Genomic DNA, 24,067 nt, shown 5'->3' on the forward strand with positions numbered 1-24,067 from the left:
TCTAACCCCACCTTCTCTCATGTATCCACATCTAAACTTCCCCTCTCTGGGAACCAGGGACTGACTGTTTGTATAATCTGAAGAAAGTCAGTCAGCAGGCTAGTGCTAACCTCAATGCCTTTTTTTCTTAAGAGTATATTTGATAATATCTGTAAAGAACTCTCTGTCTGTAGACTCACTTTGTCCCATCCTGAAAGATACCCACAAAACTCATACTGTAAGGCTCGGGAAGCCCCCAAAGGGGACCCCACTCGAGTCACAGGAGGAAGAATAGAAAAAAAAGGAGGAGCAGAAAGAGGAGGAGGAATATATTATTCAAATTTCCTCTGCATTAACCAACAAGCCAATCTTAGCCTCACAATTTGAAGGTGTGGGCCGACCTTCCTCTAAGTCTAACAGCTCTGCTTAACCAATTTTCAAGACTACACCACTGTCTCATCCCTCCTGCCCTGGTGCCTCCCTGGGTCCTACAGGGCATAGATACTCATAACTCATCCTAAATACTTAACTTCCCTCCCTGGTCTCCACCACATTCTCCCACCTTAAGTGCTTATTCAGGTTTCTCTCAGAAAATCACTCAGGAGTCCAGACTCTTCCCCCATAGGGTCACATCCAGAATGGGACAGACCCCCTCACCATGGAAAACCCAGTGGAGGAAAAACTAATACACATTGTCAGATGCATACATTTTAATAGGAGATGGACAGCAGGGACGGCTTCCCTGGTGTCTGCACATGGCATACTGGCATTCACGGTATTCTTGGCCAGTGTTTCTCATTAGACCAGTTAGTGTTGTCATCTACACCAGTAAGGCTGATCCTCACGTAGGACTGGAGGCAGCATGTCTGGTAAGTTCTGCAATAGAAGTAGGCCTGTTCACCCTTTTTGCAGGAAGACCTACAGAATCCTCTGTTACCCATGCATTGAAGGATAGGATTTCTGCCTGGCAAAAAAAAAAAAAGAAAGAAGGAAAGAAAGAAAGAAAGAAAGAAAAAAGAATTATAATAATTAATTTTTGTTTACTGGTGACATACACTGGGGAAGTCAAGAGCACATGAAAAAAACCTAAAGGTGATAGTAAGAGCCACAGTCAAGAGGGGCAAAGACCTGTCCTCTATTTGTCCTGCTATGTGAAGGTCAAGGCTCCGGACATTAGCATGACAAAGACAGCCAGGTACCAGCACAAAAACTGATAGGGACCCAGAGCTAAACCCACAGCTGGGGACACAAAGGGTCACAAACCTTTGTTCACTGTAAGGAAAAGTTTTAATTCAGTACCTGCTGCCAGCAGCCATGAGTATGAAGGTGCAGGGACTTGGACTAGGTCTGCATCTCTCACCTGAACAAAGGTCCTTTCCAAACAGGTATATACCCAAAGGATCATGCAGACTTCCAGGGCCACTAGACCCCACAGTGCCACTGAAGGACACACAAGAGAGACAATGACCCTCCCAACTAGGGTGGTATCAAAGGACATCAAGGAAGCTCCAAGCACATTGTGGCAATGAGAAGCCGCTTCCCCCTCCAGCCTCCATGTGAGAACATAGGACAGAGTCTTATGATACACGAAATGCCCAGGTCTCAGTCAAAAGTCACTCATGGCAACCAGGACACTCACATGTCAAATTAAAAGGTGATAACCAACCAAACTTTGGATCCCTCCTTGTTCAGAGCATCAATGGTTCATCTCTCCTCATTTGGAATTGTACTCATGGATACACACAGTGGGTTGTTTAACCATTCCTGTATTTAGGAGCATTTTTGGTCCCCATTTGTGTGTGTGTGTGTGTGTGTGTTTATATATGTGCGTGAACATGTGTGTGTGTGCATATGGAGGCCAGATCTTAACACTGAGTGTTGTTCTCAGACCTTGTTTTTTGGAGACAGGGTCTCTCGGGCAACCCTGCCCTGGGTCATTTGGCCTGGCAATGCTTGGCAAGAACCCCGGATCCTTCTGTCTCTGTTCCTCCAGCACTGAGATGATTAGCTCACTCCAGCATACTCAGCTTTTGTGAATCTTGGGAATTGGAACCCAAGTCCTCAAGCCTGCATACAAGCACCTTTACCACTGACCCACCTCTCTAGCACACAAATTGGCCTTATTAAAACATTCTGGTTAAAACCACAAGCTTGTAAAAAACAATAATAAAATAAAATATAAAAAATAAAATAAATAAATTTAAAAAATAAACCATGAGCTTATAGCTGGAGAGATGGCTCAGTGGTTAAGAGCAGTTGCTGTTCTTGCAGAGATCCTGGGTTCAGTTTCCAACACTCACGTAATGGCTTGTAACCAGCTCTAACTCTAGTTCTAGGGGACCAGATCCCTTTTCTGAACCCTCTGAGCACCAGGGATATGCATGGTGCACATACACGCATGCAGGCTGAACACTCAGACACAAAAGTAAACTTTTTAAAATGAGCTCCAGGCTCAATGAAGGACCCTGTGTCAACCAAACAATGTGGAGGATGTGGAGAGACGTCTCAGGGTTAGAGCAGAGGACCTATCTGAATTCAGTCCCAGCACCCACATGGTGGCTCACAACCATCTATAATGTGATCTGATGCCCTCTTCTGGTGTGCAGCTGTACATGCAGAGAGAGCACTCATACATCAAATACATTGTTAAAATATGTGTAACTGATAGAGATTGACATGCCAATCTCTGGGTGAGCACACACATATACACTCACTATACACACACACACACACACACACACACACACACACACACACACACACACACACAGAGTGGCAGTTCATAAAACAAACCAGATCTTAGTTTGAAGAAAGGAAATTAGCCTCCAAATATCAGAGTAAAATTTTGGGAAAGAATACAAATGAAGGCCCTTACATCATAAGTCTCAATACTTAAAAGAGACTAACAGAGCCAGTGAGAGGTAAGGAAAATATACTCTATGTTCTTTTGTGAAATATCTCTCTGGGATGACCCAGTTGGGAGCCATCATTCTTAGACTCAGAATTCAGTAGAAATATGGCAGCTGTAAGGTAGCTGGCCACCACTAACCCAGAACTCCTCTGCCACATCCTCAGACCTGATACACTAAAGAGTCGCTCATGAGGACAAGTGATCCAAGCTCCACCATGGCTCCTGAAAACAGAATGTGACTGACTCTTCTTTCCTTGCCTAGTGGTACATCCCAGAAGGTTCTGTGGGTTAACCTAGGAAATGGACCGTGAAGTTTCTGGAAGTAGCCCCCTGCCTTGGCAAACCCAAGGATCTCTGAGGCCTCACTCCAAGCCAATCCCAAATCTAATCAAGTCATCAGCCCAGTACCCAGCAGATGTCCACCCCCAAGCTGAATCAAAGCTCCCTACACTTCAGACACTCATCCTACCCTCAGCCCAAGTCCAGCATAATGCCAGCAGCAGCAGCAGCACTCAGCCAAGTATCTCCATCTTGCATCATGATGTCAGGAAACCAGGCCCTCACCTTCAGTTCATGCTCCACTTTCTCTGTGACCCAGGTCCTGGGTGCTCCCTCATCAGGAATCATCCCTAGCTAAGTCCCCAACCAGAGCCCAATCCTTTACTTCTCAGCACTACCATAAGTTCCCACCAGAATGCTACTCTTGCCCCCAAGGTACCAGATGCCCCACAAACATCTCTAATGCACCCGCTTAGCAAAATGATTTTGAAAGAAAGTCAGAGACAAACAGACAGACACAAACACACACACACAGAGAGAGAGAGAGAGAGAGAGACAGAGACAGAGACAGAGACAGAGACAGACAGAGACAGAGACAGACAGAGAGACAGAGAGACAGAGACAGAAATAGAGGCAGCATGCATGACAGGATTTTGTGGTACCCTTCAAAGTTTCATGAAATGGGGAAAGACTTGGGTGACACCCCTATGAGAGTGAAGGAAAGAAACCCAGAGGCAGGACCCCAGTTCCCAAAAGAACCCACATTACCTGACATTACCAGTTCCGTTGCCACAAATATGGCAAGAAGTAGGAGAACCAGCTTCATGGTGGCAGCATCCAGGGTGAAGGTGTTAACTGGACTGCAGGGACAGGAGCAGCATTTGCTGAGGTAGGGATGAACCCTCCTTTATCAGCAGAGCTGTGGGCGGTGACTTAGAACAGGGGAGATTTGTACAAGGTCAGCTAGACAGAAGGACAGTGTGAATGACAGATATCTCAGCACAAAATGAGAGTGTAGGAAAGCCAGACATGATCTCCATCCTAGGGAGGACAAGAGGGAATTAAAGCTGGTTGGATATTTGAGACCCATGTTAATTAACACAAGAATACATGTAAGGAACATTTATGTTTTAGAGTTATTCATTCTTAGTTTTCATCCCTTTGTTTTGTCCACACACAAGTGTATGTCTCATGAAATCTTGAATCTTCCAATATGTTCCACACCAAGGCCTCAACACTTCCTGGGATGGCTGCTGCCAGCACTGACTGATCAGGTGTGTCTTGTGGGTGCCGGGCCATTGCTCCCAACTACAGTAAGTTCTCTTGCAGCCTTCACTGGTTCACAAGAGACTTTCATATTTATGATCCATATTTTATCTTTGTTTCGCTCATTGAGATGTGAAGAACTTGGCATGACTGTGCCCTTTGAGGATGGTGGCCTAGAAGCTTCTCAGTGTGGGGAAATGAGAGAACCTTTAACAAGTAGGGCCGCTGGGCAGATAGCTCCGTGGGTAAAGTATTTGTTGTGGAAATGTGAAGACTTGAGTTTGGATCCCCCACATTCAACAACAACAAAAAAAGCCAGGCTCAGTGACACACATCTGTAATCCAGGAGCAGGAGAAGCCAAGACACAGTGACCAGCCAATATGGTCACCTTAGCCAGTCAATCTAGGCAATTCACGTGGCCCAGGTTCAGGAAGAGACCTTATCTTAAAGTTAGGTGGTGAGCAATTGAGAAAGACACCTGACATAGACCTCACACACACACACACACACACACACACACACACACACACAAACACACGCACATCAAGGATAGTTAGAAGACGTGAGGGACTCCACTTAGATCCCAAGCAAGGGGGTTTCCTAGCAAGAGTGAGCTTGAGCTCTGGTCCTGTCCAGCTTCCTGATCTGCCCTGTGATCCTCACCCCTGGGATGCCCAGCCAAGTGAGGTGGGACAGCTGAGGATGACTAATCAAGGAATATCTGCCTCCCAAACTGATTTCAATGAATCTCTGTTCTTTATGAAATATCCTGCCTTAGATATTTAGTAATATTTAACCACTAACTGATTAATAAAACAGACTATTAGAGCTTATCACACTAGTACAGAATTTTAACACACTGTCACATTCACACACTAAATCTTCAATTTTAGCAGGTATTGCTCCTAAAACAATGATTCCAAAGCACAGACATTGATTTTTTTCCCCACTTCTGTGCATGGATAAGTGCAGCAGTTTCAAAGTCAGCAGAGAGCTTGGATCCATCTACATCTCCATGGACAGTCTTACCTGCTGACCCGGAAGCAGCGCCATTTCCTGCCATTGAGGAGTGGGAATGGAGAGTGTGTGTGTGTGTGTGTGTGTGTGTGTGTGTGTGTGTGTGTGTGAAGTGTTATGTCATTTCTTTGAAGGATGCCTTCAGAAGTGGTGCACACTGTTTTCAATCCACTGCCCAGAACTCATTCCCACCAAAGCCAGCTCCAGAATACACTGGGAATATTTCCCTTTATTCTGGGCAATGACAGTTTGCTAAAAGTCAGGATCTGACTCACTAAAAAGACAGGCACTAAGGAGAATTAGTGATATTTGAGACCTGGATTTATATGCAAAATATTTAACAAACATTTGCAGACTTAATAAATGATAGCTACTACTCCATTTAGTAAATGATCATTATAACTTTAACTTTTTTAAACTTAATTTTAATGATGGTTCTTAAATGCTTTAACCTCCCTTTCAGCCCACCACCCACCAGAAGTAGTGGGAAAGAAAGGATACAGGGGAAGTGGGCCTGTTTAGAAAGGTTCTTTGAGTAATTCCCAGGTCAGCAGTGGCAGCTCGATCCATTCGCAGACATCTCACAGACAGACTACCAACCCAGTTCAGTAGAGTCCAGTTAGTAACAGAGGTGACATGAGCTAGTAGAGACAGTTAGGCCTCAGCCTCCCCTCGAGTCAGCAGGAGCAACCAGGAGGAGCATCAGGAGATGTTCTAGGCTGTGTCTCTCTGAGGGAAGTAAAGATCAGTGAAGACATGAGACCCACATGTGTTGTACAGCTAGCTCTATAAGTAAGCCTAGCTCAGCCTCTGTCACTGTCCACAGAGTCTTATTTATACCCTCCAAACATCATCTGCTCTTCCTCAGGTCTTACCTCAGCACATGCATCTGTCTCAATTGACATCACTCCATCAATCAGCCTGATTCCTCAGAAGAGGCAAGAAACTGCAGCACACCACCACCAGTTTTTTGGTGCATTTCTCTCTATGGAGTCTCAACAAATGCAGCTCAACTACACAATGTAAGGCAGGTCAATACATGTGTGCTGTTAGCAAAGAGTCCTTCATCATGTGTCCTTTCACATGCTTGCTTTAGCAGAACATCCTCTCTCCAGTGTCTGCTTCAGCGAAATGCTCCTTCACTAGTCTGCCTTAGCCTCTCACATCTGTGTCCATGTTAGTCAAATGTTTCTTCACATGTTTGCCTCAGGGAACAAACTGAGGCACTAGCTTTCCAAAGACTTTCCACCAACTTTCCAAAGAACCCCCAAGTTTCCACTTCAGGCTATAGATAATCAATAGTTCGCATTGCCAATGCTGTGAGAGCAATCAGGGGGAAGGGTGTCACAGTCCTTCCAGGGCCAAGCAGCTCACTAAATTTGGGGACAGCAATATCTGCCTCCTGTTTTGTTTGGTTCTTAGTAATTTTTAAAATTACCTTTAGTGTGTGTGCCATGCATTTGAGTGGAGATCAGAGGACAACCTGTGAGCGTCAATTCTCTTTCCTCCATGTAAGTCCTGGGATGGACCTCAGATTATAAGGCTTGGTAATAAGCAGTTGCACCTGCTGAGGCATCTTGCTGGCCCTTTTGTGATCCTCAAGTGATTATGAGCACCCATGCAGGAAGACCTGGCAGGATGTTGGGACGTTTTGCTCAGTATATGTCAGTAGGGAAGAGGAAGGGAGCAGGCCCCTTGAGTGAGGGGGAGAAGCCAGGTCCTGAGAGTTGAGGGCTGGAAAAGTTGGCCAAGTTTACAGAAGAGCTGGGCCTGTGACAAAACTAGGGAACTGAGGTAGCGGTGATTTGGTCCAAAGCTAGGCTACATACCATGTGCCCATCAGTCCACCATTCCACACACAGGTATAACTGCAGAGTGCTTACAAGCATATAGCTTAGCTGTGCTCCCTTGGGAAAGTTCTTTAACTTCTCTGAACCTATTTCATCAGCTATTAAATTGTAGTAACAATGCTTTATAACGTTGACATGAAGAGTAAGCAAGTGGACACACACAAAGCCAAAGGATAACCCCTGAATTACTGGAATGTGCATATCTACGCTCATTTTACTGGACCAGAGATCTTCAGCCAGAACGTTCCAGAGCATTCCTCACTATAACTCTTTCAGAAGCCCTCTTCTGTTAGAACAGGACAGCGTGATCGTGCTGTAGCAGCTCAGAAAAGTAGTCTTTATTCACCTCAGGAGATGCTGAAAAGGGTGACTAAGAGGCTGTGGAGATCTATGTCTGGGTGTCTAGGCTCATATTTGTGCTGAACTCTGTGTGTGTGTGTGTGTGTGTGTGTGTGTGTGTGTGTGTGTGTGTGAACTTAGGCAGAAGTGCAGATGCTCAAATTGAACACATTTAGGTAGTTCCTGGGTATTCCGTATGTTCTGGATGTGAGTGTATGTATTTACGCTGCCAAGCGGTTTATGTAGAGATACACAGCTAGTGGTTGAGTCCATGTTTACAACACCCCTCTGATCTCAGACCTTTAAACACAATGTCTACCTCAGTCTCCTCTAGATCCTGTGACTCTGGAACCTTACTCGAGAAATTTCTACAGAGCTGGAGATGTGGCGCAGAGCTAGGAGGAGTGGGCTGATGCCAGCACAGAGGCTGCCGCTGTGGCCAGAACCTGGGGCGAGAAGGGAGGAAGCAAACTTTGGCCAGAAGGCCAACTTGGTAGTGGTTGCTGTGTGGTGTCTGTGGGAGACAAGATGAGAACAAACTACAGCGTCCAACTTTGAAAGTCTCCCACATAAGAACAGCTTGGCCTGACCAGCTCCAAAGGCCAGCCTGCTCCCAACCCTTCCAATCTGGGCAACTACTGTCCCTGAGCCCCACATGGAGGAGAGGAGAAAACACTGGTTATCAAGTTCCCAGCTAAGGACCTGCCAGAACCTCAGCCTGACTTCAGGGGCTCCTCTCTCTAAAGCCATGAAGTAGATGGCAAAGCCTTTGATGATGGTCCTTCCCCTCTGTGCATTCACACTTCATCTGACTGAGGTCCTGTGGGGCCTGTGACAGGGAGTGGGAGGGCAATATGGATGGCCAAGGTCTCAGATAGCATAGTGAGGGTATCCTGGAGAGATCAGGATCTGAGCCAATCCTCCACACCAGCACATCTGGTGGAGACACAGATTCCAGGATGAAGTATTTTACCCACAAGCTTTTGTGTGTGTGTGTGTGTGTGTGTGTGTGTGTGTGTGTGTGTGGTGCTGAGGGTTGAAGCCTGGGTCAGGTATATACTACACACATGTACTACCAACTACGTCTTCCAAATAATAAGAGAAACACTAAGAGTGATCCATCACCCTCAGATCTGAGGAAATGATATATTATTGATTTTATTTACTCTAGCCCGGTAAGGTGTTCATTGTCTAGCATTATTGGGATTGTGCTCTTCCATTCTCAGTTCAGCCCTCCCAGGGTTGTCTAGGAATGAGGGTCCCAGTCCTTAGCCATGACTTTGTGTGGGGAGTTGTGCACACTTTGAATGAACATGGGAAGCTCTGAGTGTTCGCTGTATGACACGGGTACAGCTACGTTAAGGATCAAGACCTCAAAGCCACATTGGGAAAGCCTTTCCCTGGGTCAGATTTGGAAAAGCAAAGCCTATCTCTGGTCCAAGTACAAGTGTTTACAAATGATTGGCCAGTGTGTGCAAAACCTACCAACTGCAGCTTCCTCCTCCTATTCTGAGATGGCTCACAGAGACAGTGGGCATGAGGCTGCGTGTCCCACTGGTACTGAAGGCCTAGTGGATCCCTGGAGAGTCGCTGGTTCTCTGCATTTGAAGGCCTGAAGAAGCAATATCAGCAAAGAAAATCGACAGCAGCGACAGGATGAATTAACTCGGTAGAGAGAGGGAAGGCCAACAAAGCAAACAGTAAATAATCTTCCTTCTCCCCTGTCCTTTTTAAAGATCTGGGTTGTTACCAGACTATGCCATCCCCTTTGGGATGGGTCTTCCTGTTGGGGGCCGACTTTTAGCAGAAAGCGGCTATCAGCTTTGCAGCCATCTTGAGCCATATACCCTGACATGAGACTTGGATTACAATAGCCTACAACAGCTGAGCACACTCCGATAATCTTGGTTTAGATACCTTGAGATTAAAGGTTCGTGAGATTAAAGGTGTGTGACTTAAGAGTGTAATTTAGAGATAAGATTTAGAGACAAGACCTAAGGGCATGATTAAAGGTGTGACCAAAAGGCATGGCTTAGAAGTGAGATATATAAAAGGCAGAGACAGAACAGAACTGAGAATCAGACGAATCAGACATTAGGGAGACACAGAGGAGAGGATCAGACACATCAGACATTAGGTAGAAGACACTTGGCTCTAGAGACAATCAGACACAGCAGACATTAGGGAGACAGAGAAGAGAGAACCAGACACAGCAGAGAGAAGACAGGTAGCAGGCACTTGGAAGAGAACTTGGAAGAAGTAACTTGGAACTTGGAGGGACTAGGAGCTAGGGACTAGGCACTAGGAAGTCAAGACTTAGGACTTAGACTGAAGAATAAACGGGATTGAATTACACTCTGTCTGATCTGCATTCTTTGAGTCCGTCCTCACTCTCGCTCTTGCTGAACCCCGACCCGCGGACCGGGAGCAGCAGCTTGGACCGGGATACAGTGGCCGCCCAAACGTGGGTCGGCCTGGGCCTCAACATTTTGCTCGGGCCGCGACATTTTTTTGGCCACCCCAACATGGGGCTAGTGTGGACCCCAACATCTTCCTGTGTCAATCAAGACCACCCCCCACAGATGTACCCACAGTCTACAGGCCAACCTGAAGTAGACAATTCCTCTTTGAAGAGCTCTGATTGGGTGGACATGCCTGAGAGGGCATCCACTTGAAAAGCCTTCCTTGTGTCTAGGTCTCCCTAACAAAGATGGGGGTAGGGGCAGACAAAAAGCAGTCTTCTTGGGTACTCCTGAAATGTGTTCACACATACACACCCCTTTTCTCACACACAGTTTCAGTTTCCCAATTAAAAAAGGAAGCCACTCAGAGCACAAGGCCTGACTTCTCTTCCTAAGGCCAAGAGAAAAGTATATTTGTATCGATGCCCATTCAACTGAAATAGAGAACAATGATCAGGTAGACACTACCTTAAATTCTTGTAAAGGTTTATTTTATATGCGTGAGTGTTTTTTTTTTTTTTGGCTTGCATGTATGTAGGCATACTGTGTGTTTGCCTAATACCAGAAGAGGCCAGAAGGCGGCATCCAATGCCCTGGAACTGGAGTTTACAGAAGGTTGTGAGCTGCCATGTGGGAGCTGGGACTGGACTCCAGAAATCCACTAAGCCATCTCTCCAGCCCCTATGTTAAATTTTTAGCATGTTATCTTCACACACTATTGCCATACCACCTTGTCTGTAGTGAGAGGTGTCATCTGGGGTTGAAATCATAGGTCACTGTAGTGCCTTCTGCCTAGTATGCTAAGGGTCCTGGGTTTCTGCCATGCCAGTCAGCATGGCAACAAAAAAAGAATCACCCTTGTCTAGGACTAGAGTGTGATGAGACACGTAGTCAGAGAGGTGACATTTTAGAAAGCATTAGCCTGAAAGTACCCCAAGAAGGAAAGTGCCCCAAGAGTTAGTACTCTTGTGTGTTTAGCCCAAAGCATCCCCTCCCCGTGTGCTAGGCATAGCTCTGGCAAAGGGAACCACTCCACATGGAGGGCAAAGCTGGTAGCACTATTCATTCAAGGTGGCCAGGGGCTCCTCTTCAAACTCAGCTTCTGACCATCTGGGAGTCACTCTGTCCTTTGCATATTTAGAGAAAGGAGAATCATCTCCCACTATAGAAGGTGCCAAAGACTTTAACCTGGCTGCCGCACATCTATAATCCCAGCACTCAGGACCCTGAGGCAGATGAGTCTTTGTGAGTTCAAGACCAGTCTAGTCTACATAACAAGTTCCAGGACACCCAGTGTCCTGAAGGCCACCACTGCCATTAACTCTCAGTGCTCACCTTCCTGATTTCCCAGCCTGCTGGTTCCTCTCCTTCCCTGATGTGCCCCTGCCTTGCCTTCCTCATCAACATAGTTAAGACCCATCACAAGAGACACAGACCTCTTTACCAAGTGCACATTCTCACATTAAGTTTGGACATTTCAAAGCATTGAAAGTCTAAGTCAGATTGCTTACTCAGAACTGAGTTCAAGGCCAGCCCTTTCTTTTGTGCCCAGAGTGGATACAGAGTAATTGTTGAGGTCCTGGTGGAAGATAGGACAGAAGGATGCTGTTGTTTTATCTGAGCACATCCTGGAGTTTATCTCATCCTTACACTCCTTGTGCCTCTGGCATCTCTCTTCCAGCTTCTTATCATCACTGAGGCCTCCGGCTTCTTATCATCTTTGTGGCTTCCACCCTTCAAGAGGCTTCTCCATCCCTTGAGCCTTCATTTGTCTTCTTACTCCAGAATTAGCTACAACCCTCCTGGGGCAGATCATGCATTCACTGTTCCAAGTGTGGAGATTTCTAACTTCTCCCCATCAAAACTGCCCAGCCCACTGTAAAACAGGAATAATAGAGGAAATTAGAGAAACAGATAAGCAACTCATATTTAGTTGCCTGGTGGCCCAAGGACAAAGTGTTACTCCCAAAGACCAGAGGAGAAAGACTACTGACCCAAATCATCATGGTCTAATTAAAGCAAGAAAATAATTAAAGCAAGCTTTTTTATTTTATTCATATACATGGGCTGTCTCCCCTTAAGGCAGAGTTGAGGAGATCAGCCTTGGACATGAGGAAGACGAGGCTTTTATAGCTCAGGGGTAGAAGGTTTCCAGATGGAGGGTTTGGTGGGTAAAAATGGGTGGGTGGGTGGGTGGGTGGGTGGGGTTATGGGAGCAAAACTTAAGCGTAACACATTAGTCATTAACCAAGGTCAGACCAGGTAACTGCCAGTCCAACTCTCTCCAGAGCTCTGCTTCTGTCTCAGTATCAGCAGCAAAGGAGGGGCTGTTTGCTCAAGATTTTACAGTGAGTCAACATAGAACAGTAAACCCAGCCGAGCTGTAGTGTATATATAACAGGAAAGGGCATAAAATCTGCTAAAAAGTTAATGTACATTTATGTACTTGCTGTTTATGTGCACAGAGCATAGAGTTAGAGGTCAACTTTGAAAATCTGGTTCTCACCTCCTGCCTTATGTGTCCTGGGGATGGAACTTGGTCGTCGGCTGGGCAAGCACCGGTGGATTAAGACATTAGCGATGCTTACAGATAAACTAAACACATTGAGCTTTATTACAGGGCCATGAGTCTTTGATGAGCCAAGATGGAATGTAACAGTTGAAAGCTGTGGGTTTGGGTGTCAAGTTGATAAGAGTAAACTTGAGATGGCTAATTTTGACTGTTGATTTGATTTAATTAAGAAAACACAGGGCATTCATGAGGGATAATGGGTGTTTCCATAGGGGAATTTCCAGAGAGGCCCACTCTGGGTGTGCGTGGCACCATTCTATGGGCTGGGTCCCACTAAAATGAGGTGGTTGGGGTTAGGGGTAAAGGTCAGCACTCACCTCACACTGCTTGTGCAGTCTAACCAGCCTCCCTCACACTCCTGCCTCCATGCCTTCCTCTCCATGGCTGACGAGTTCTTCAAACTGTGAGCCAAAATAAACTTTGTCCCTTCAGCTACTTCTCAGCAAACACTTGGTCAACAGGAAAAGTAACTAGTGCTGTGACAAATGGATACATTCATTCACTCAGTGTGCTAATGCATGCACAGCACAGGTGTCCCTCATGGTCACGTTGCACAGCCTATGTACACATGGTTTTACTTGACTGTTAGACCCCGCTAACCCTGTAATGACATGTTAAGGAATGGGTGACATTAAAGCTTGCACTGCCCCTAATATGTAGTAGACACAACTTCTCTGGCTGCACATACAGTTCTGTACACACTACTTATATATATTTCCATTCCATCGGGTATGGCAAGTAATGTAGGGATAACCTGGAGTACATGAGTCAATTCTTCATGTAATTGGTCATTTTTGCTCTTTCTGGGCTCTTTATATACTCTGGGGACTAATCCTCTGTCAGATGAATAGCTTGTAGACATCTCCCCGCTCTATCTTTAAAATGGGAGTGGGCAGGAAAACATGCCCAGAGACCTTCTACTACCACACGGCACAGGAGAGCTGTAGATGCACAGAGGCCAGTCTGAGGCCGTGCCCCACAGCAGGAGCAGAGAAGGTCACCCAGAGCCCCACCAACCAGCCATATGGCCAGCCTGCAGCAGAAGGCACCACAGTGTGCAAGTTGTGTGGTGGACAGATGTGGACAGATGTATGTGTGAGAGAGAGAAGCAGAACAGTTTGAGCTGTATGAAGAGAGATGGAAATGGAGGCACCAGGGTAGAGAGGAGGAGCCTGTGGTGAGTAGCCAGTCCTACCACATCAGGCCATAGTGAAATCCCAACCTGTGCTACCACTGAGGGCCATGTCTGGGTTTGTGACCATGCAGCAGCAGGCTTTGCTGTCAATGGACATATTACCACTAGAAACCATGTGGACATCCCTGGTCTGGGCAGCCACCTAGGGCCATGGAGATGTCCAAGGGCGGGGCAGAACTGGCCCTGTTCACCCCCCCCCAAAGCTGGAAAAATAGAGAGAGTGGCCAGGCGCTTCACCTCATCTGGGCAACACAGTGGAGCTGGCCCTGATGATGAAGTCACAGGTGAGCCAGCCACTAGGGTGTGAGAGCAGGAGAGCTGCCTCAGCCCCTTACAGTTTCAGCACTTGAGAGAGTGGGCCCCATGCCTCAACTGGGCAGCTCAGTGAAGCTGGCTCTGGTGGTGTGAGTGCAGGTGAGCCAGCCCTGAGGGCATGAGATCAGAAGAGCTGACCCAGCTCCCTCCATGGGTGGAGTAGCAGAGCCAGGGCTGCAGAGCTCCCCCTGGTGGTGCAGATTCAGGCGGGCTGATTAGTTCAGCTACCACTGAGGCCCAGATCCAGGGCTTTTGAGTTGGCACACACCAAAATCCACTCAGTGAACTGTTGGAGGGCAGAAAAGGGCTAGTGTGATCTAAATCTGCAGGATATCCATGACACAGGGCAACAACAGGATAACCAGGAGTCCCACTGAAGATCCAATATTGATGGTGTGGTAGAAGCCAGAGGACTGGAACCAGACCAACGACTCATTGTCGTGACCATTTCCAAGTGACAATGTGTGGACGGAGGGGGATACTGTGTGACACACTACAGCTTTCATGACGATATTTTCTATGCTCTATTTTGTTTTTGTTTATTTTTGGCTCGTTTTTTATTTTATTTTGAGGGGTTGCAAAGGCGTGTAGGGCAAGTGGGCTGTGCCACCAGACAGAAATAGGAACTGGTAAGGCTGAGTGAGATCAAACCCCGGGAATCTCGAAGATTTGAGACCGGCTCAGAGGAGTCACTGCCTGCCTTTCTTTGTACCTGCTCTGGGTCAAGGTAGCATACCACCTGGAATTCTTCTCCACGCTAAGGAGGAATCTAGAAAGCCTTAGCCTTCAGCCAATGACCTTCCCTTCCTGGATATTTCCATGCCCTTCCTCCAAATATATATGTTTCACCCAGAGTAAAGTGTGAAAAAAAAAAAAAAAAAGAGTAATATGAACAATCAAGGGTCGTCTCGGAGAGTTGCTTCATTAAAGATCTCCGTGGGGAAGACTTCCCCTAACAGAGCTTGGCCTAAGACTCCCAAAGAAGGCTTCCTCTCTGCCACTCCTGCAGTACTCCACATTTGCTCCCAATCAGACCTGACCCTGCTCATTGTGGCTCCACTTCCTTCTTCTTGCAAGGCTTGCAGATGCCCCGAGGGGAAACATAGACCTCAGACCCTGTTCCTCTCCAGGTGATACACCAGCAGCACCTGGGTACATACCCAGAGAGGAGACTGGGAACCGGAACCATAGCATTTGTCCAAGATCACACTGTTTCCCTTCCGGTCCACATGTAGCGGAATCTAATGCCCGGAGGGAAACACCGACTGTGGACTCTCCATTCCGGACTTTGCCCTGCCTTCTCTGGTTGGCACCAGGGCACCCCCAGCAGAGACGCAGGACATGGGGAAGGTCGAGTATGAATGGATCCTGAGACGAGTGGGACTAAGGTACATGATGTGAAACAAAGAATCAATTAAAAGTTAAAAAATAGAAATGGTGATCATTGAGGAAAAATAAAAACTGAGAGAGAGAGAGAAAGGGAAGCAGAACTCTCACATCCTCTTCTGAGAATGTAAATTAGTGCGGCCACCACGGAAACATATGAAAGTTCTCCAAGAAATTAAAAATAGACTAAACTGTCTAGAATTACCTATAAATCCTACGATAGTGTAAATGCCGTGTGTAGAGTTCTCAAATGCATCATTTAGAAACCACTAGAAAGATGGTCTGCACCAGTAATGATCATTTTTCTCTGAATATTTCGGCCATGCAGTTGGTTAGCTCCGTCCACAGTTGCAGAACTCCTGGGTAAGAAGAACTAGATGCATCCCTGGGCCACAGGCCCTCTGCTAACATTTGAATACATATACAAAGAGGCAAACACTGAAGCCAGCCAAAGCTGCTTTAATGAAGCTCAGGAAACTGCCAGGGTCAGACTCTAACTAGGTCCACCTTCATTTCTGTGGCCTTGGGATTTAGAGTGCTAATTCAGATTCTGTGACCACTGGGGCACGTTCTTGGGCTTCACACAGCACATTTTGCCGTTCCAGCAGAAGATGTAGAAACTTTCTTTATTGATGCACTCTTCACGGCAGACACCAAAGGACTTCCAGCATCTTTCAGGATTCCCTATGTCAGAACAAAGACAGAGAGACCTGCATGAGTCGTGAGGTCCCAGGTGGAGGCCAGGGCCCCAAGTAATAAAAACAGAGGTGGGGAAGGAGCTGTCACCTCTAGAGGTTGAGGAGGCATGTGTCACCTCACATCCTCTACGGACACTCCATCCCAGCCCCTCAAAAACTCTACCTTTTGCAAGTGCAGTAGGTTACAAGGCTTTAAAAACACGATGGAATGTGAGGTTAATATGAACCATCAGAATCTATAGAACTGGGTTTGAAGTCTGTGTCCCAAGGCAGCTGATAAACCTTGAGTGGGTGACTCTCTTTTTAAGAATCTGTTTCCTCTTTCTGCAAGGAAAGGCAGATGTCTCACAGAGCTATGATAGGAAATAGCATTGGAAATACAGCTCAGTCGGTGTTTGCCTCGAATGCTTGAAGCCCTGGGTTCCAACCCTGCCATAGCATTGACTGGGCCTGGTGACCCATATGTGTAATCTCAACATTCAAGAGTTAGGGACAGGAGAATCGGGAGCTCAAGGGCGTCTTCAGCAACACATGGTGAGTTCGAGACCAGCTTCAGCTACATGACACCCTGTCTCTAAAGAAATAAAAAGCAAAATATAACAAAAACTAATTATTAATTAATTTGTGTAAAAAAAACCCACTGGTATTAAATTAAATAAATCCAGTAATGAAGTGACAGATGAGCAGTTTAAAAGTTATTTTACAAGGAAGGAAACTGAACTAGAAGGAACACATTAGCAAGTGAGGAAGGCTAATGGCTTAAGAGAAGTTCAAAGTGGAAAGGATTTTTAGATAAAGAGTAGAAGCCCCACAAGTGAGCAAAACGCAAAGAATTAGCGACCATAAGGAGCATGAGCCAATTACTATATCTACAATACAACCCATCCACTCAGGGAACAGCACAGAAGAGGTGTGGAAAGAGTAGGAGGCAGAGAGCCAGGACAGCAGCTGCTAAACAGTGTCTTCTAGACATGTCTGGGATGCTATGCCCATGAGATGCTAACAATATGGCCACAGAAGTAAGACCTACATAACCACACCAGCAGATACACCAGTGTGGATGGGGAAGTCTCACAAGGCCTCAGCATCTAGATTAAGAGCTACAGGCAGGCCATCAATGGCTGCTGAGAGGAGAAGAATCAGTCTTCTCCAGGGATAATCTCCCCAGTAAGTTACCCCAAGTGGGCAGCCCTAAACACACATACATCCTAGAGGCACTGCATGAATGAACTCAGTGGACACACACACACATCCACCATGCACACACGCATGCACTCATGCTCACCAGAGGTTGGGGTTATACTAGAACTTATTGACAATAATGCCAGAATAAAGATTGGCATCGTGTATTTACACTACTCGTGCCTTCCAAGGACAGAGCACAGCAAGGAACTGTTAACATCTGATTTTTGTGGACAAATTACTGCCTCTACAAGCCTTCCCTAAGGACTCTAACAGGGAAAGAGCTTCAGGCTTGCAAATCAGACACAGGATTAACTGTTACATATGCAGTGCCTCATAGAACTCTAAGTAAATGACAACTTAAAGTCAGGCCACCAGAGCTCAGGGACAGAGTGCCTGTCCAGCATGAACCACAAAAATACAGAAACAAAGCAAGTACATGAATGACTCCATGGTTCTATGTCCTGACAAAAGAGCCACGCAGAACAATACAAACACGGGCGTACACGGAGAACACATGCAGACATTTGCAATGGCTTAAGAACATGTGGCAGTAGAGGTATCTGTGGTGACAGACAGTGAGATGAGGAAGGAGGGTCTAGGTTATCATTCCTAACAGGCTGGGGATGTGACACAGAGGCAGAGTGCTTCCCTAACATCCATGCACTGGGTTCGATTCCCAGCCCTACAAAAAGAAAAGAAATAAAGGAATATAGAGGTAAATGGTAAATTTGAATCAGAAGTACCAGTAGGCATTCATGGGGGCTTATTTTTAAAAAGACTGTTTCCTCATCTCTGGTTATTGCAAAGCTTAGAAACATTGATCAGTCAGTAGGAATTAGAAATTAGAATTGTAGAAACCATTTTTGGTCAAGAATTCCAAAACAAGCCTGAAACATCCCATCACACCAGAGTCTGAGGGCGAAGACAAGAAGAGCTGTATCAGAAAGACCAACTCCTCAGATCAAAGACTTTCCCACTGCCAAACACGAGGAGCCTCACTGCACGAAGGATGATGGTAATAGTATACTTAACATGTGGCATAGAACTATTAGTCTGAGCTCTGTGAGTTCAAGGCCAGCCTAGTCTACAAAGCCAGGGCTGTTACACAGAGAAACTCTCTCTCTAAAAACCAAAAATCAAAACAAAAACAACACTACCACCACTACAAAAAAAAAAAAAAAATCGAAAACATTAGTCTAAAATAAATCATATTTAACCGAGTAATGATGTATTCACTCTCCCAAATTCAGCTGTTACTGTTAGAAGAAGTCGGGGGAGGAGTGAAGGTAGAAACCTTGGAGGCCTAACCATTTCTCCAAGCCAGAATTGTATCACAAGTCTTAAGAGACCAATGCAACTGGCCTCCAGAGTTCTATGCAGTCCCTGAGCCTCCAGTTCTCAACTGGCCTACCAGCAGGATAGAAGTCCCTGGAACTCTCTAATGAATTACAGAAAACAAAGAAGCTGCAGAACACCAAAATTTCAGCCTGCCCAGTCTTGACCTTTCAACCTAACTTGTTACATAAAAATTAGAAATTAGGAAATTGAAACGCAGAGGCGTGAGCTGCCTTACAGTTTCTAACCTGATATCTGAGGCTTTTCCCACTGCCCAGACAGTGTCTCCTACCCATCTGCCATCCACCGAGTTCCTAAGCACACTGAGCAGACCCTTCTCTGTCCCTTCTCTGAAGGGGTCTAGGTTACCTGGAATGACCTGGGTCAGCAGCAGCAGCAGAACCATAGTTAACACCGCAGTCTTCATGGCTTTAGGAAATCCAGGGTGTTGACTTGTGTCTATCAAAGCACAAAACAAAGAACAAGCGCTCTGGGTCCCTGCTCCTTGTAGTCAGCTGGGACACGTGTCCTCCAAGTCCCACGGGTACAGTCTGTCTACCCATCCCTAGGCCTCCACACCCACAGTGCTGACCACACTCTGCTAGGCTGACACTCCCTTATTCACTCAAGGACCAGCAAGACTAAATCCCACAACAGCCAGGGATTTTATCACTATAAGCATATGTCAGTCAATGCCATAATTTAGCCCAGAATCCTGGAGGTAAAGGAACCCATATAACTGAAATCACAGTTGATGGCTGCAGAGGGAGAGGGAGACAGAGTCAGGTTTCTTTAAGAGTGTGGCCCCTGGCAGATTGTCTATGCTCCAACAAACAATCCCACATCTGTGGGTCTATGGACAGCACAAATAGGACTAGTTGAGTTTTTTTTTTTTTTTTTTTTTTTTTTTTTTTTTTTTTTTTTTTTTTTTTTTTTTTTTTTTTTGGTTTTTCGAGACAGGGTTTCTCTGTGTAGTCCTGGCTGTCCTGGAACTCACTCTGTAGACCAGGCTGGCCTCGAACTCAGAAATCTGCCTGTCTCTGCCTCCCAAGTGCTGGGATTAAAGGCGTGCACCACCACCGCCAGGCGAGATAGTTTTAAAGGATTGGGCTGCAGAGATGGCTCACTGGTTAAAAGCACTGGCTGCTCTTCCAGAAGAAGCCACTTGAATTCCCAGCATGCACGTGAGAGCTCACAACTGTCAGGAATTTCAGAGGATCCAATGTCTTCTTTTAGCCTCTGGGGGCACTGTGTGCATATGGCACGCAGACTCCAAACGCGTGTGCGTGCGTGCATGCACACACACATACACAAACACGAATAAAATATTTTTTTAACAGAGAAGAACATGACGTTTGCAGGGAGGTGGGAGATGGATCTGCAAGAAGCTAGCAGGAGTAGGGGTGGGTGGGTGCGAGTAAAATACATTTTATGCATGCACACAAGTTTCAAAGAATTAGTTAAAACATATTTAAAATGTTAATACATTTTTTTAAATCCTCAACACTCCACACTCCTGACAAAGTCCTACCTTGATAGCTCATCCAGTAAAGCACTTGTCACACAAGTCCTTTATGGATGTCCCAAGTATGATCACCAGAATCTATACAAAAGAAGAAGCGGTGAGAGGTGCTGCACACTTTTAATCCCAGAACTGGGGAGGTAGAGGCAGGCGGACCTCTGTGAGTCTGAGGACAGCCTGCTCTACATAGGGAGCTTCAGGACAGCCAAGACTACATAGTGACTCAGCTCTCTCAAAATATAAAATGGAATAGGCAAACGTGGTGACACACACTTAGGATACCTGTGCTGGACAGAGTGGGGACAGGCACTCAGAAGCCCTGGTGTCCACTGCCAGCCATCTGAACCTGATCAGCTTGCCCCAAGCCAACGACAAATGTCTCAAAACACAAGGTGATGGCTCTTGGGAAATGACACCCAAGATTGATCTCTGACCTACACACACACACATACACACACACACACACACACACACACAATCACATATGTTCAAACACAGCTGTCATGATTCTAACATAGCTTAAATGAGCTACTTTAAAAAAAAAAAAAAAAAAAAAAAAAAACGTTTAAGGAAATCTTAGCTGGGCATGGTGGCACAGGTCCCTAATTCTCAGTCTTGAGAGGCGGGTGTATCTACACAGCAAGTTCCAAAGCAGCCAGCACTGCATAGAGAGACTTTGTCTCAAAGAAAGAAACAAAAAAAAATTGTATTTTTACCTATATGTGTGTGTATTCCCTTGCATGGGTATGTACACATAAATACAGTTGCCCTTGGAGATGTTAGAACCCCTGGAGCCGGTGTCACAGGCAGCTGTGAGGCACCGAGTGGGTGCTGGGCACTGAACTTGGGTCCTCTGGAAGAGCAGTAGACACTCTCAACCACTGAGCCACCTCTCCAGCCCGGAAAAGCTCCTCTCTTCAGATCACTTTTCCAGCTCGGGAGCTATAGAAGAGAGGACCCTGCCCACACTTGCGGCAGTGTGTGCCAGGATGTTCTCTCTCAAGGAGAGGAGAAAAGCTCCCACTGCCCAGAATCCTCAGTTTTAGGAAGAATTTTGGCATCGAAGCCAAGAAAGGTAGAGTTGAAATTATTCAGCTCACTGTCCAAGCTGTGCCACCAAATCCTGTGACCTTGAAATGAACCCAAATCTCTCTCTAGGATTCAGTCTCACCAGGGAGCTCTAAAACACTCTGGGACTCTAAAACTCAACCCAACCTCTCTGGCTCCCTGGTCACTCAAGATACACAGAAAATGAAAGGCTACCAAAGTCTAAGGTTTTGCCACCAATGTGGGCCAAACTAATCGGGCTTACTCCAAGAGCCCCAGGGCTTTGACTCCTTATTTCAGCTGCCTCAGGGAGGCTACCATGGAGATCCAGGCTAAGGTTCTCAGAATGGTACCCCAACCTGGGCATCTTTCTGAACAAACTACAGACTGTCCTCCTCTACCACTACTGATTGGGGGCCTTGGCCTCTTCCCAGAGTTGACTTCACGAAATGTTAATGCTGTCCCCACTCAGCCTTAGAACTTCCTGTTACGAGGTGTGTGTGTGTGTGTGTGTGTGTGTGTGTGTGTGTGTGTGGCTAATCTTGGTTTGCAACTTGGCACACTTGGGAAGAGGGAACCTCAGTTAAGGAATTGCTTCCATCAGACTGGCCTGTGGGCCTGTCTACAGGTCATTGTCTTGGTTGTTAATTGACACAGAATAGCCCAGCCCACTGTGCACAATATCATCTTTAGGCTATATAAGTAAGTTAGCTAAGGAGAGAGAGGAGGAGAGAGAGAGAGAGAGACAGACACAGAGATACAGAGACAGAGAGACAGAGAGAGACAACTATATGGTTGCTTTTAGTCGTGGTTTTTCTCATTGCAAGAGAATAGCTAACTAGGACAAGGAGATCTTGAGTTCTCTCTGCTCTAGATCCAGAAGCAGTCGTAGCCCTTGTGCTCCCCCAAAGAGAAGAATTCAGACAAGACACTGCAGCAGAGAAAGCAAAGAGGGGTTTCGTTAACTCAGCCAAGGAAGGCTCGATGCACACTTCAGAAAAGGAGCCAGCTGAGCCAAGCAGAAATGGCAGTGATCCTGGCAGGCATGGGGCTTTTGTCTTGTTTCTCTCTGTCACCCTGTCCCCTGTGCATCCTCCGAGGCGGGAACGCCCAGGAAAAGGGTGTGTGCTTCTTGGCATCCCATTTTATCCAGAAGTAAGTCTGTCTCTTATAAGTAAACATAAATGATTCAAGAATATAAACAAGAGTTTAAGTGGCCCCTAAAAATCACAAAGTTCTTGAGGGAAAGGGTAACTACAGTCTGGGTATGCTCTGCTGATGAGGCAGTCCCTGACACTGGTTTGAGCCGAGCCAGACAAAATCCACCACTACCAGTTGTTCTTCACATCTGGTCCAGCCAGAGAGACCACCTTCACCTGTGTTTACATTCTGTCGTGCTGACCATCTCTGCCTGGCTTTTTGGTCCAACTGAAGTAACTGGGGTGGGAGTGGGGTACTGCTAGTCTCCTCTGACACTAATCCCCTGCCTCACCAGCATTCTCCCATCCAGGACCTGGACCCTTGAAATAATTAGGAATAAGTTGTGAGATTCTGATCTCTTCTGCTCAGATATTTTTAAGTTCCTTTACAAGGTTTTTTCTTGTCTTTCAAAAGCTTAAGCATTACAGAATGTTCCGTTCCAGCAAGCTCTGAGCAACAACAGCTTCCAGTGACCTTGGACAGTCAACTATCTCATGAGAAAGAATAGGAGGACAGTGTGGAACTAAACATCTTTATACATTAATCTTGAGATTGTGGCTTGGGAAACAAATGGCATTGGCTTCCCTGAAGAACTGGGAGAGATAGTAAGTGGTTACACTCTCCCGTGGGACTTCAGTGGTGCAGGCTGCACAAGAGAAACACTGTTGAGTCCGCAGATAGCAGGCCGAGCTCGGAGTCCTTAGCCTGCTTATACACTGTGCATGATTTGTCTAGAGCATCAGGGGTGGGGATGCATTAGAAACAGGAAATAGTCCTTTCTCAAGGGATCATCCCTTCAGCCAGAAACAAGGGACAATTACAAGAGAGAACACTTGGCTTTCATGGGCCACCTTCTGATGTTTTCAAACTTTAAGTTGTCTGGTGGCCTTTACTTCTCTGTGTACCACCTGCATGCAGTGCCCCAGCAGGGCTGAACGTCCAGGAAAGGGGTGTGTTCTTCCTGGAAGCTCACTTTAGACAGGGGTCAGTCTGCTATAGATAAATCTATAAGATGCAAGAATATATACAAAAGATTAAGCAATCCCTAAAGTTGCAAAGTTCATTAGAGGAAAAAATAACTGTACCTTGGGCATGCCTCCCATCATGGGGCAGTCCTGCAGCTGACTTGAGCTGAACCAGAGCCCCTACCATCGATTGTACATACTTAGGGCTTGGGGGGTGAGGCTGTTGGTCAGTCGTTTGCCCCACACCCACCCTCCAGCACCAACCTTCTGCTTAACACTGGGTTGCTTAGAGCTTGCAAGGGGCTAGCTTTACAATATCACACATTATTAGCACCCAATGGCTGGTATGCCTATATATACTCAAGATTTTATGATGCAACAGAAATGCTCTTTTCTAGACACTTGTTTGACAGAAGTTGAAGGTGACGGTCACTGGGATAGGACAACCACTACATATCCTTTTGTTTTGTTTTCTTCATAGGTGAGTTTGGTGCTCATAAGCACACACATGAATGCAGCAAGAGTTTGCTTCCTTGATGGCTT

At 46.2% G+C, this 24,067-nt stretch overlaps 2 protein-coding genes across 2 annotated transcripts; both read right to left on the reverse strand.

Annotated features, from left to right (window-relative positions):
* Positions 1 to 677: 677 nt before the first annotated feature.
* Positions 678 to 4,033, reverse strand: Defb119 (defensin beta 119). Its single transcript, XM_034495369.2, has 2 exons — positions 3,938 to 4,033; positions 678 to 943 (listed from the first exon to the last, which is right to left on the reverse strand). The coding sequence occupies exons 1-2, from the start codon at positions 3,993 to 3,995 to the stop codon at positions 750 to 752; spliced, it is 252 nt and encodes an 83-aa protein (XP_034351260.1). The 5' UTR covers positions 3,996 to 4,033; the 3' UTR covers positions 678 to 749.
* Positions 4,034 to 16,059: 12,026 nt separating this feature from the next.
* On the reverse strand, positions 16,060 to 19,322 carry LOC117704601 (beta-defensin 36-like). Its single transcript, XM_034496812.2, has 2 exons — positions 19,160 to 19,322; positions 16,060 to 16,256 (listed from the first exon to the last, which is right to left on the reverse strand). The coding sequence occupies exons 1-2, from the start codon at positions 19,215 to 19,217 to the stop codon at positions 16,111 to 16,113; spliced, it is 204 nt and encodes a 67-aa protein (XP_034352703.1). The 5' UTR covers positions 19,218 to 19,322; the 3' UTR covers positions 16,060 to 16,110.
* Between the last annotated feature and the right edge of the window lie 4,745 nt (positions 19,323 to 24,067).

This window comes from Arvicanthis niloticus, chromosome 2 (assembly GCF_011762505.2).
Source record: "Arvicanthis niloticus isolate mArvNil1 chromosome 2, mArvNil1.pat.X, whole genome shotgun sequence".
NCBI lineage: Eukaryota > Metazoa > Chordata > Mammalia > Rodentia > Muridae > Arvicanthis > Arvicanthis niloticus.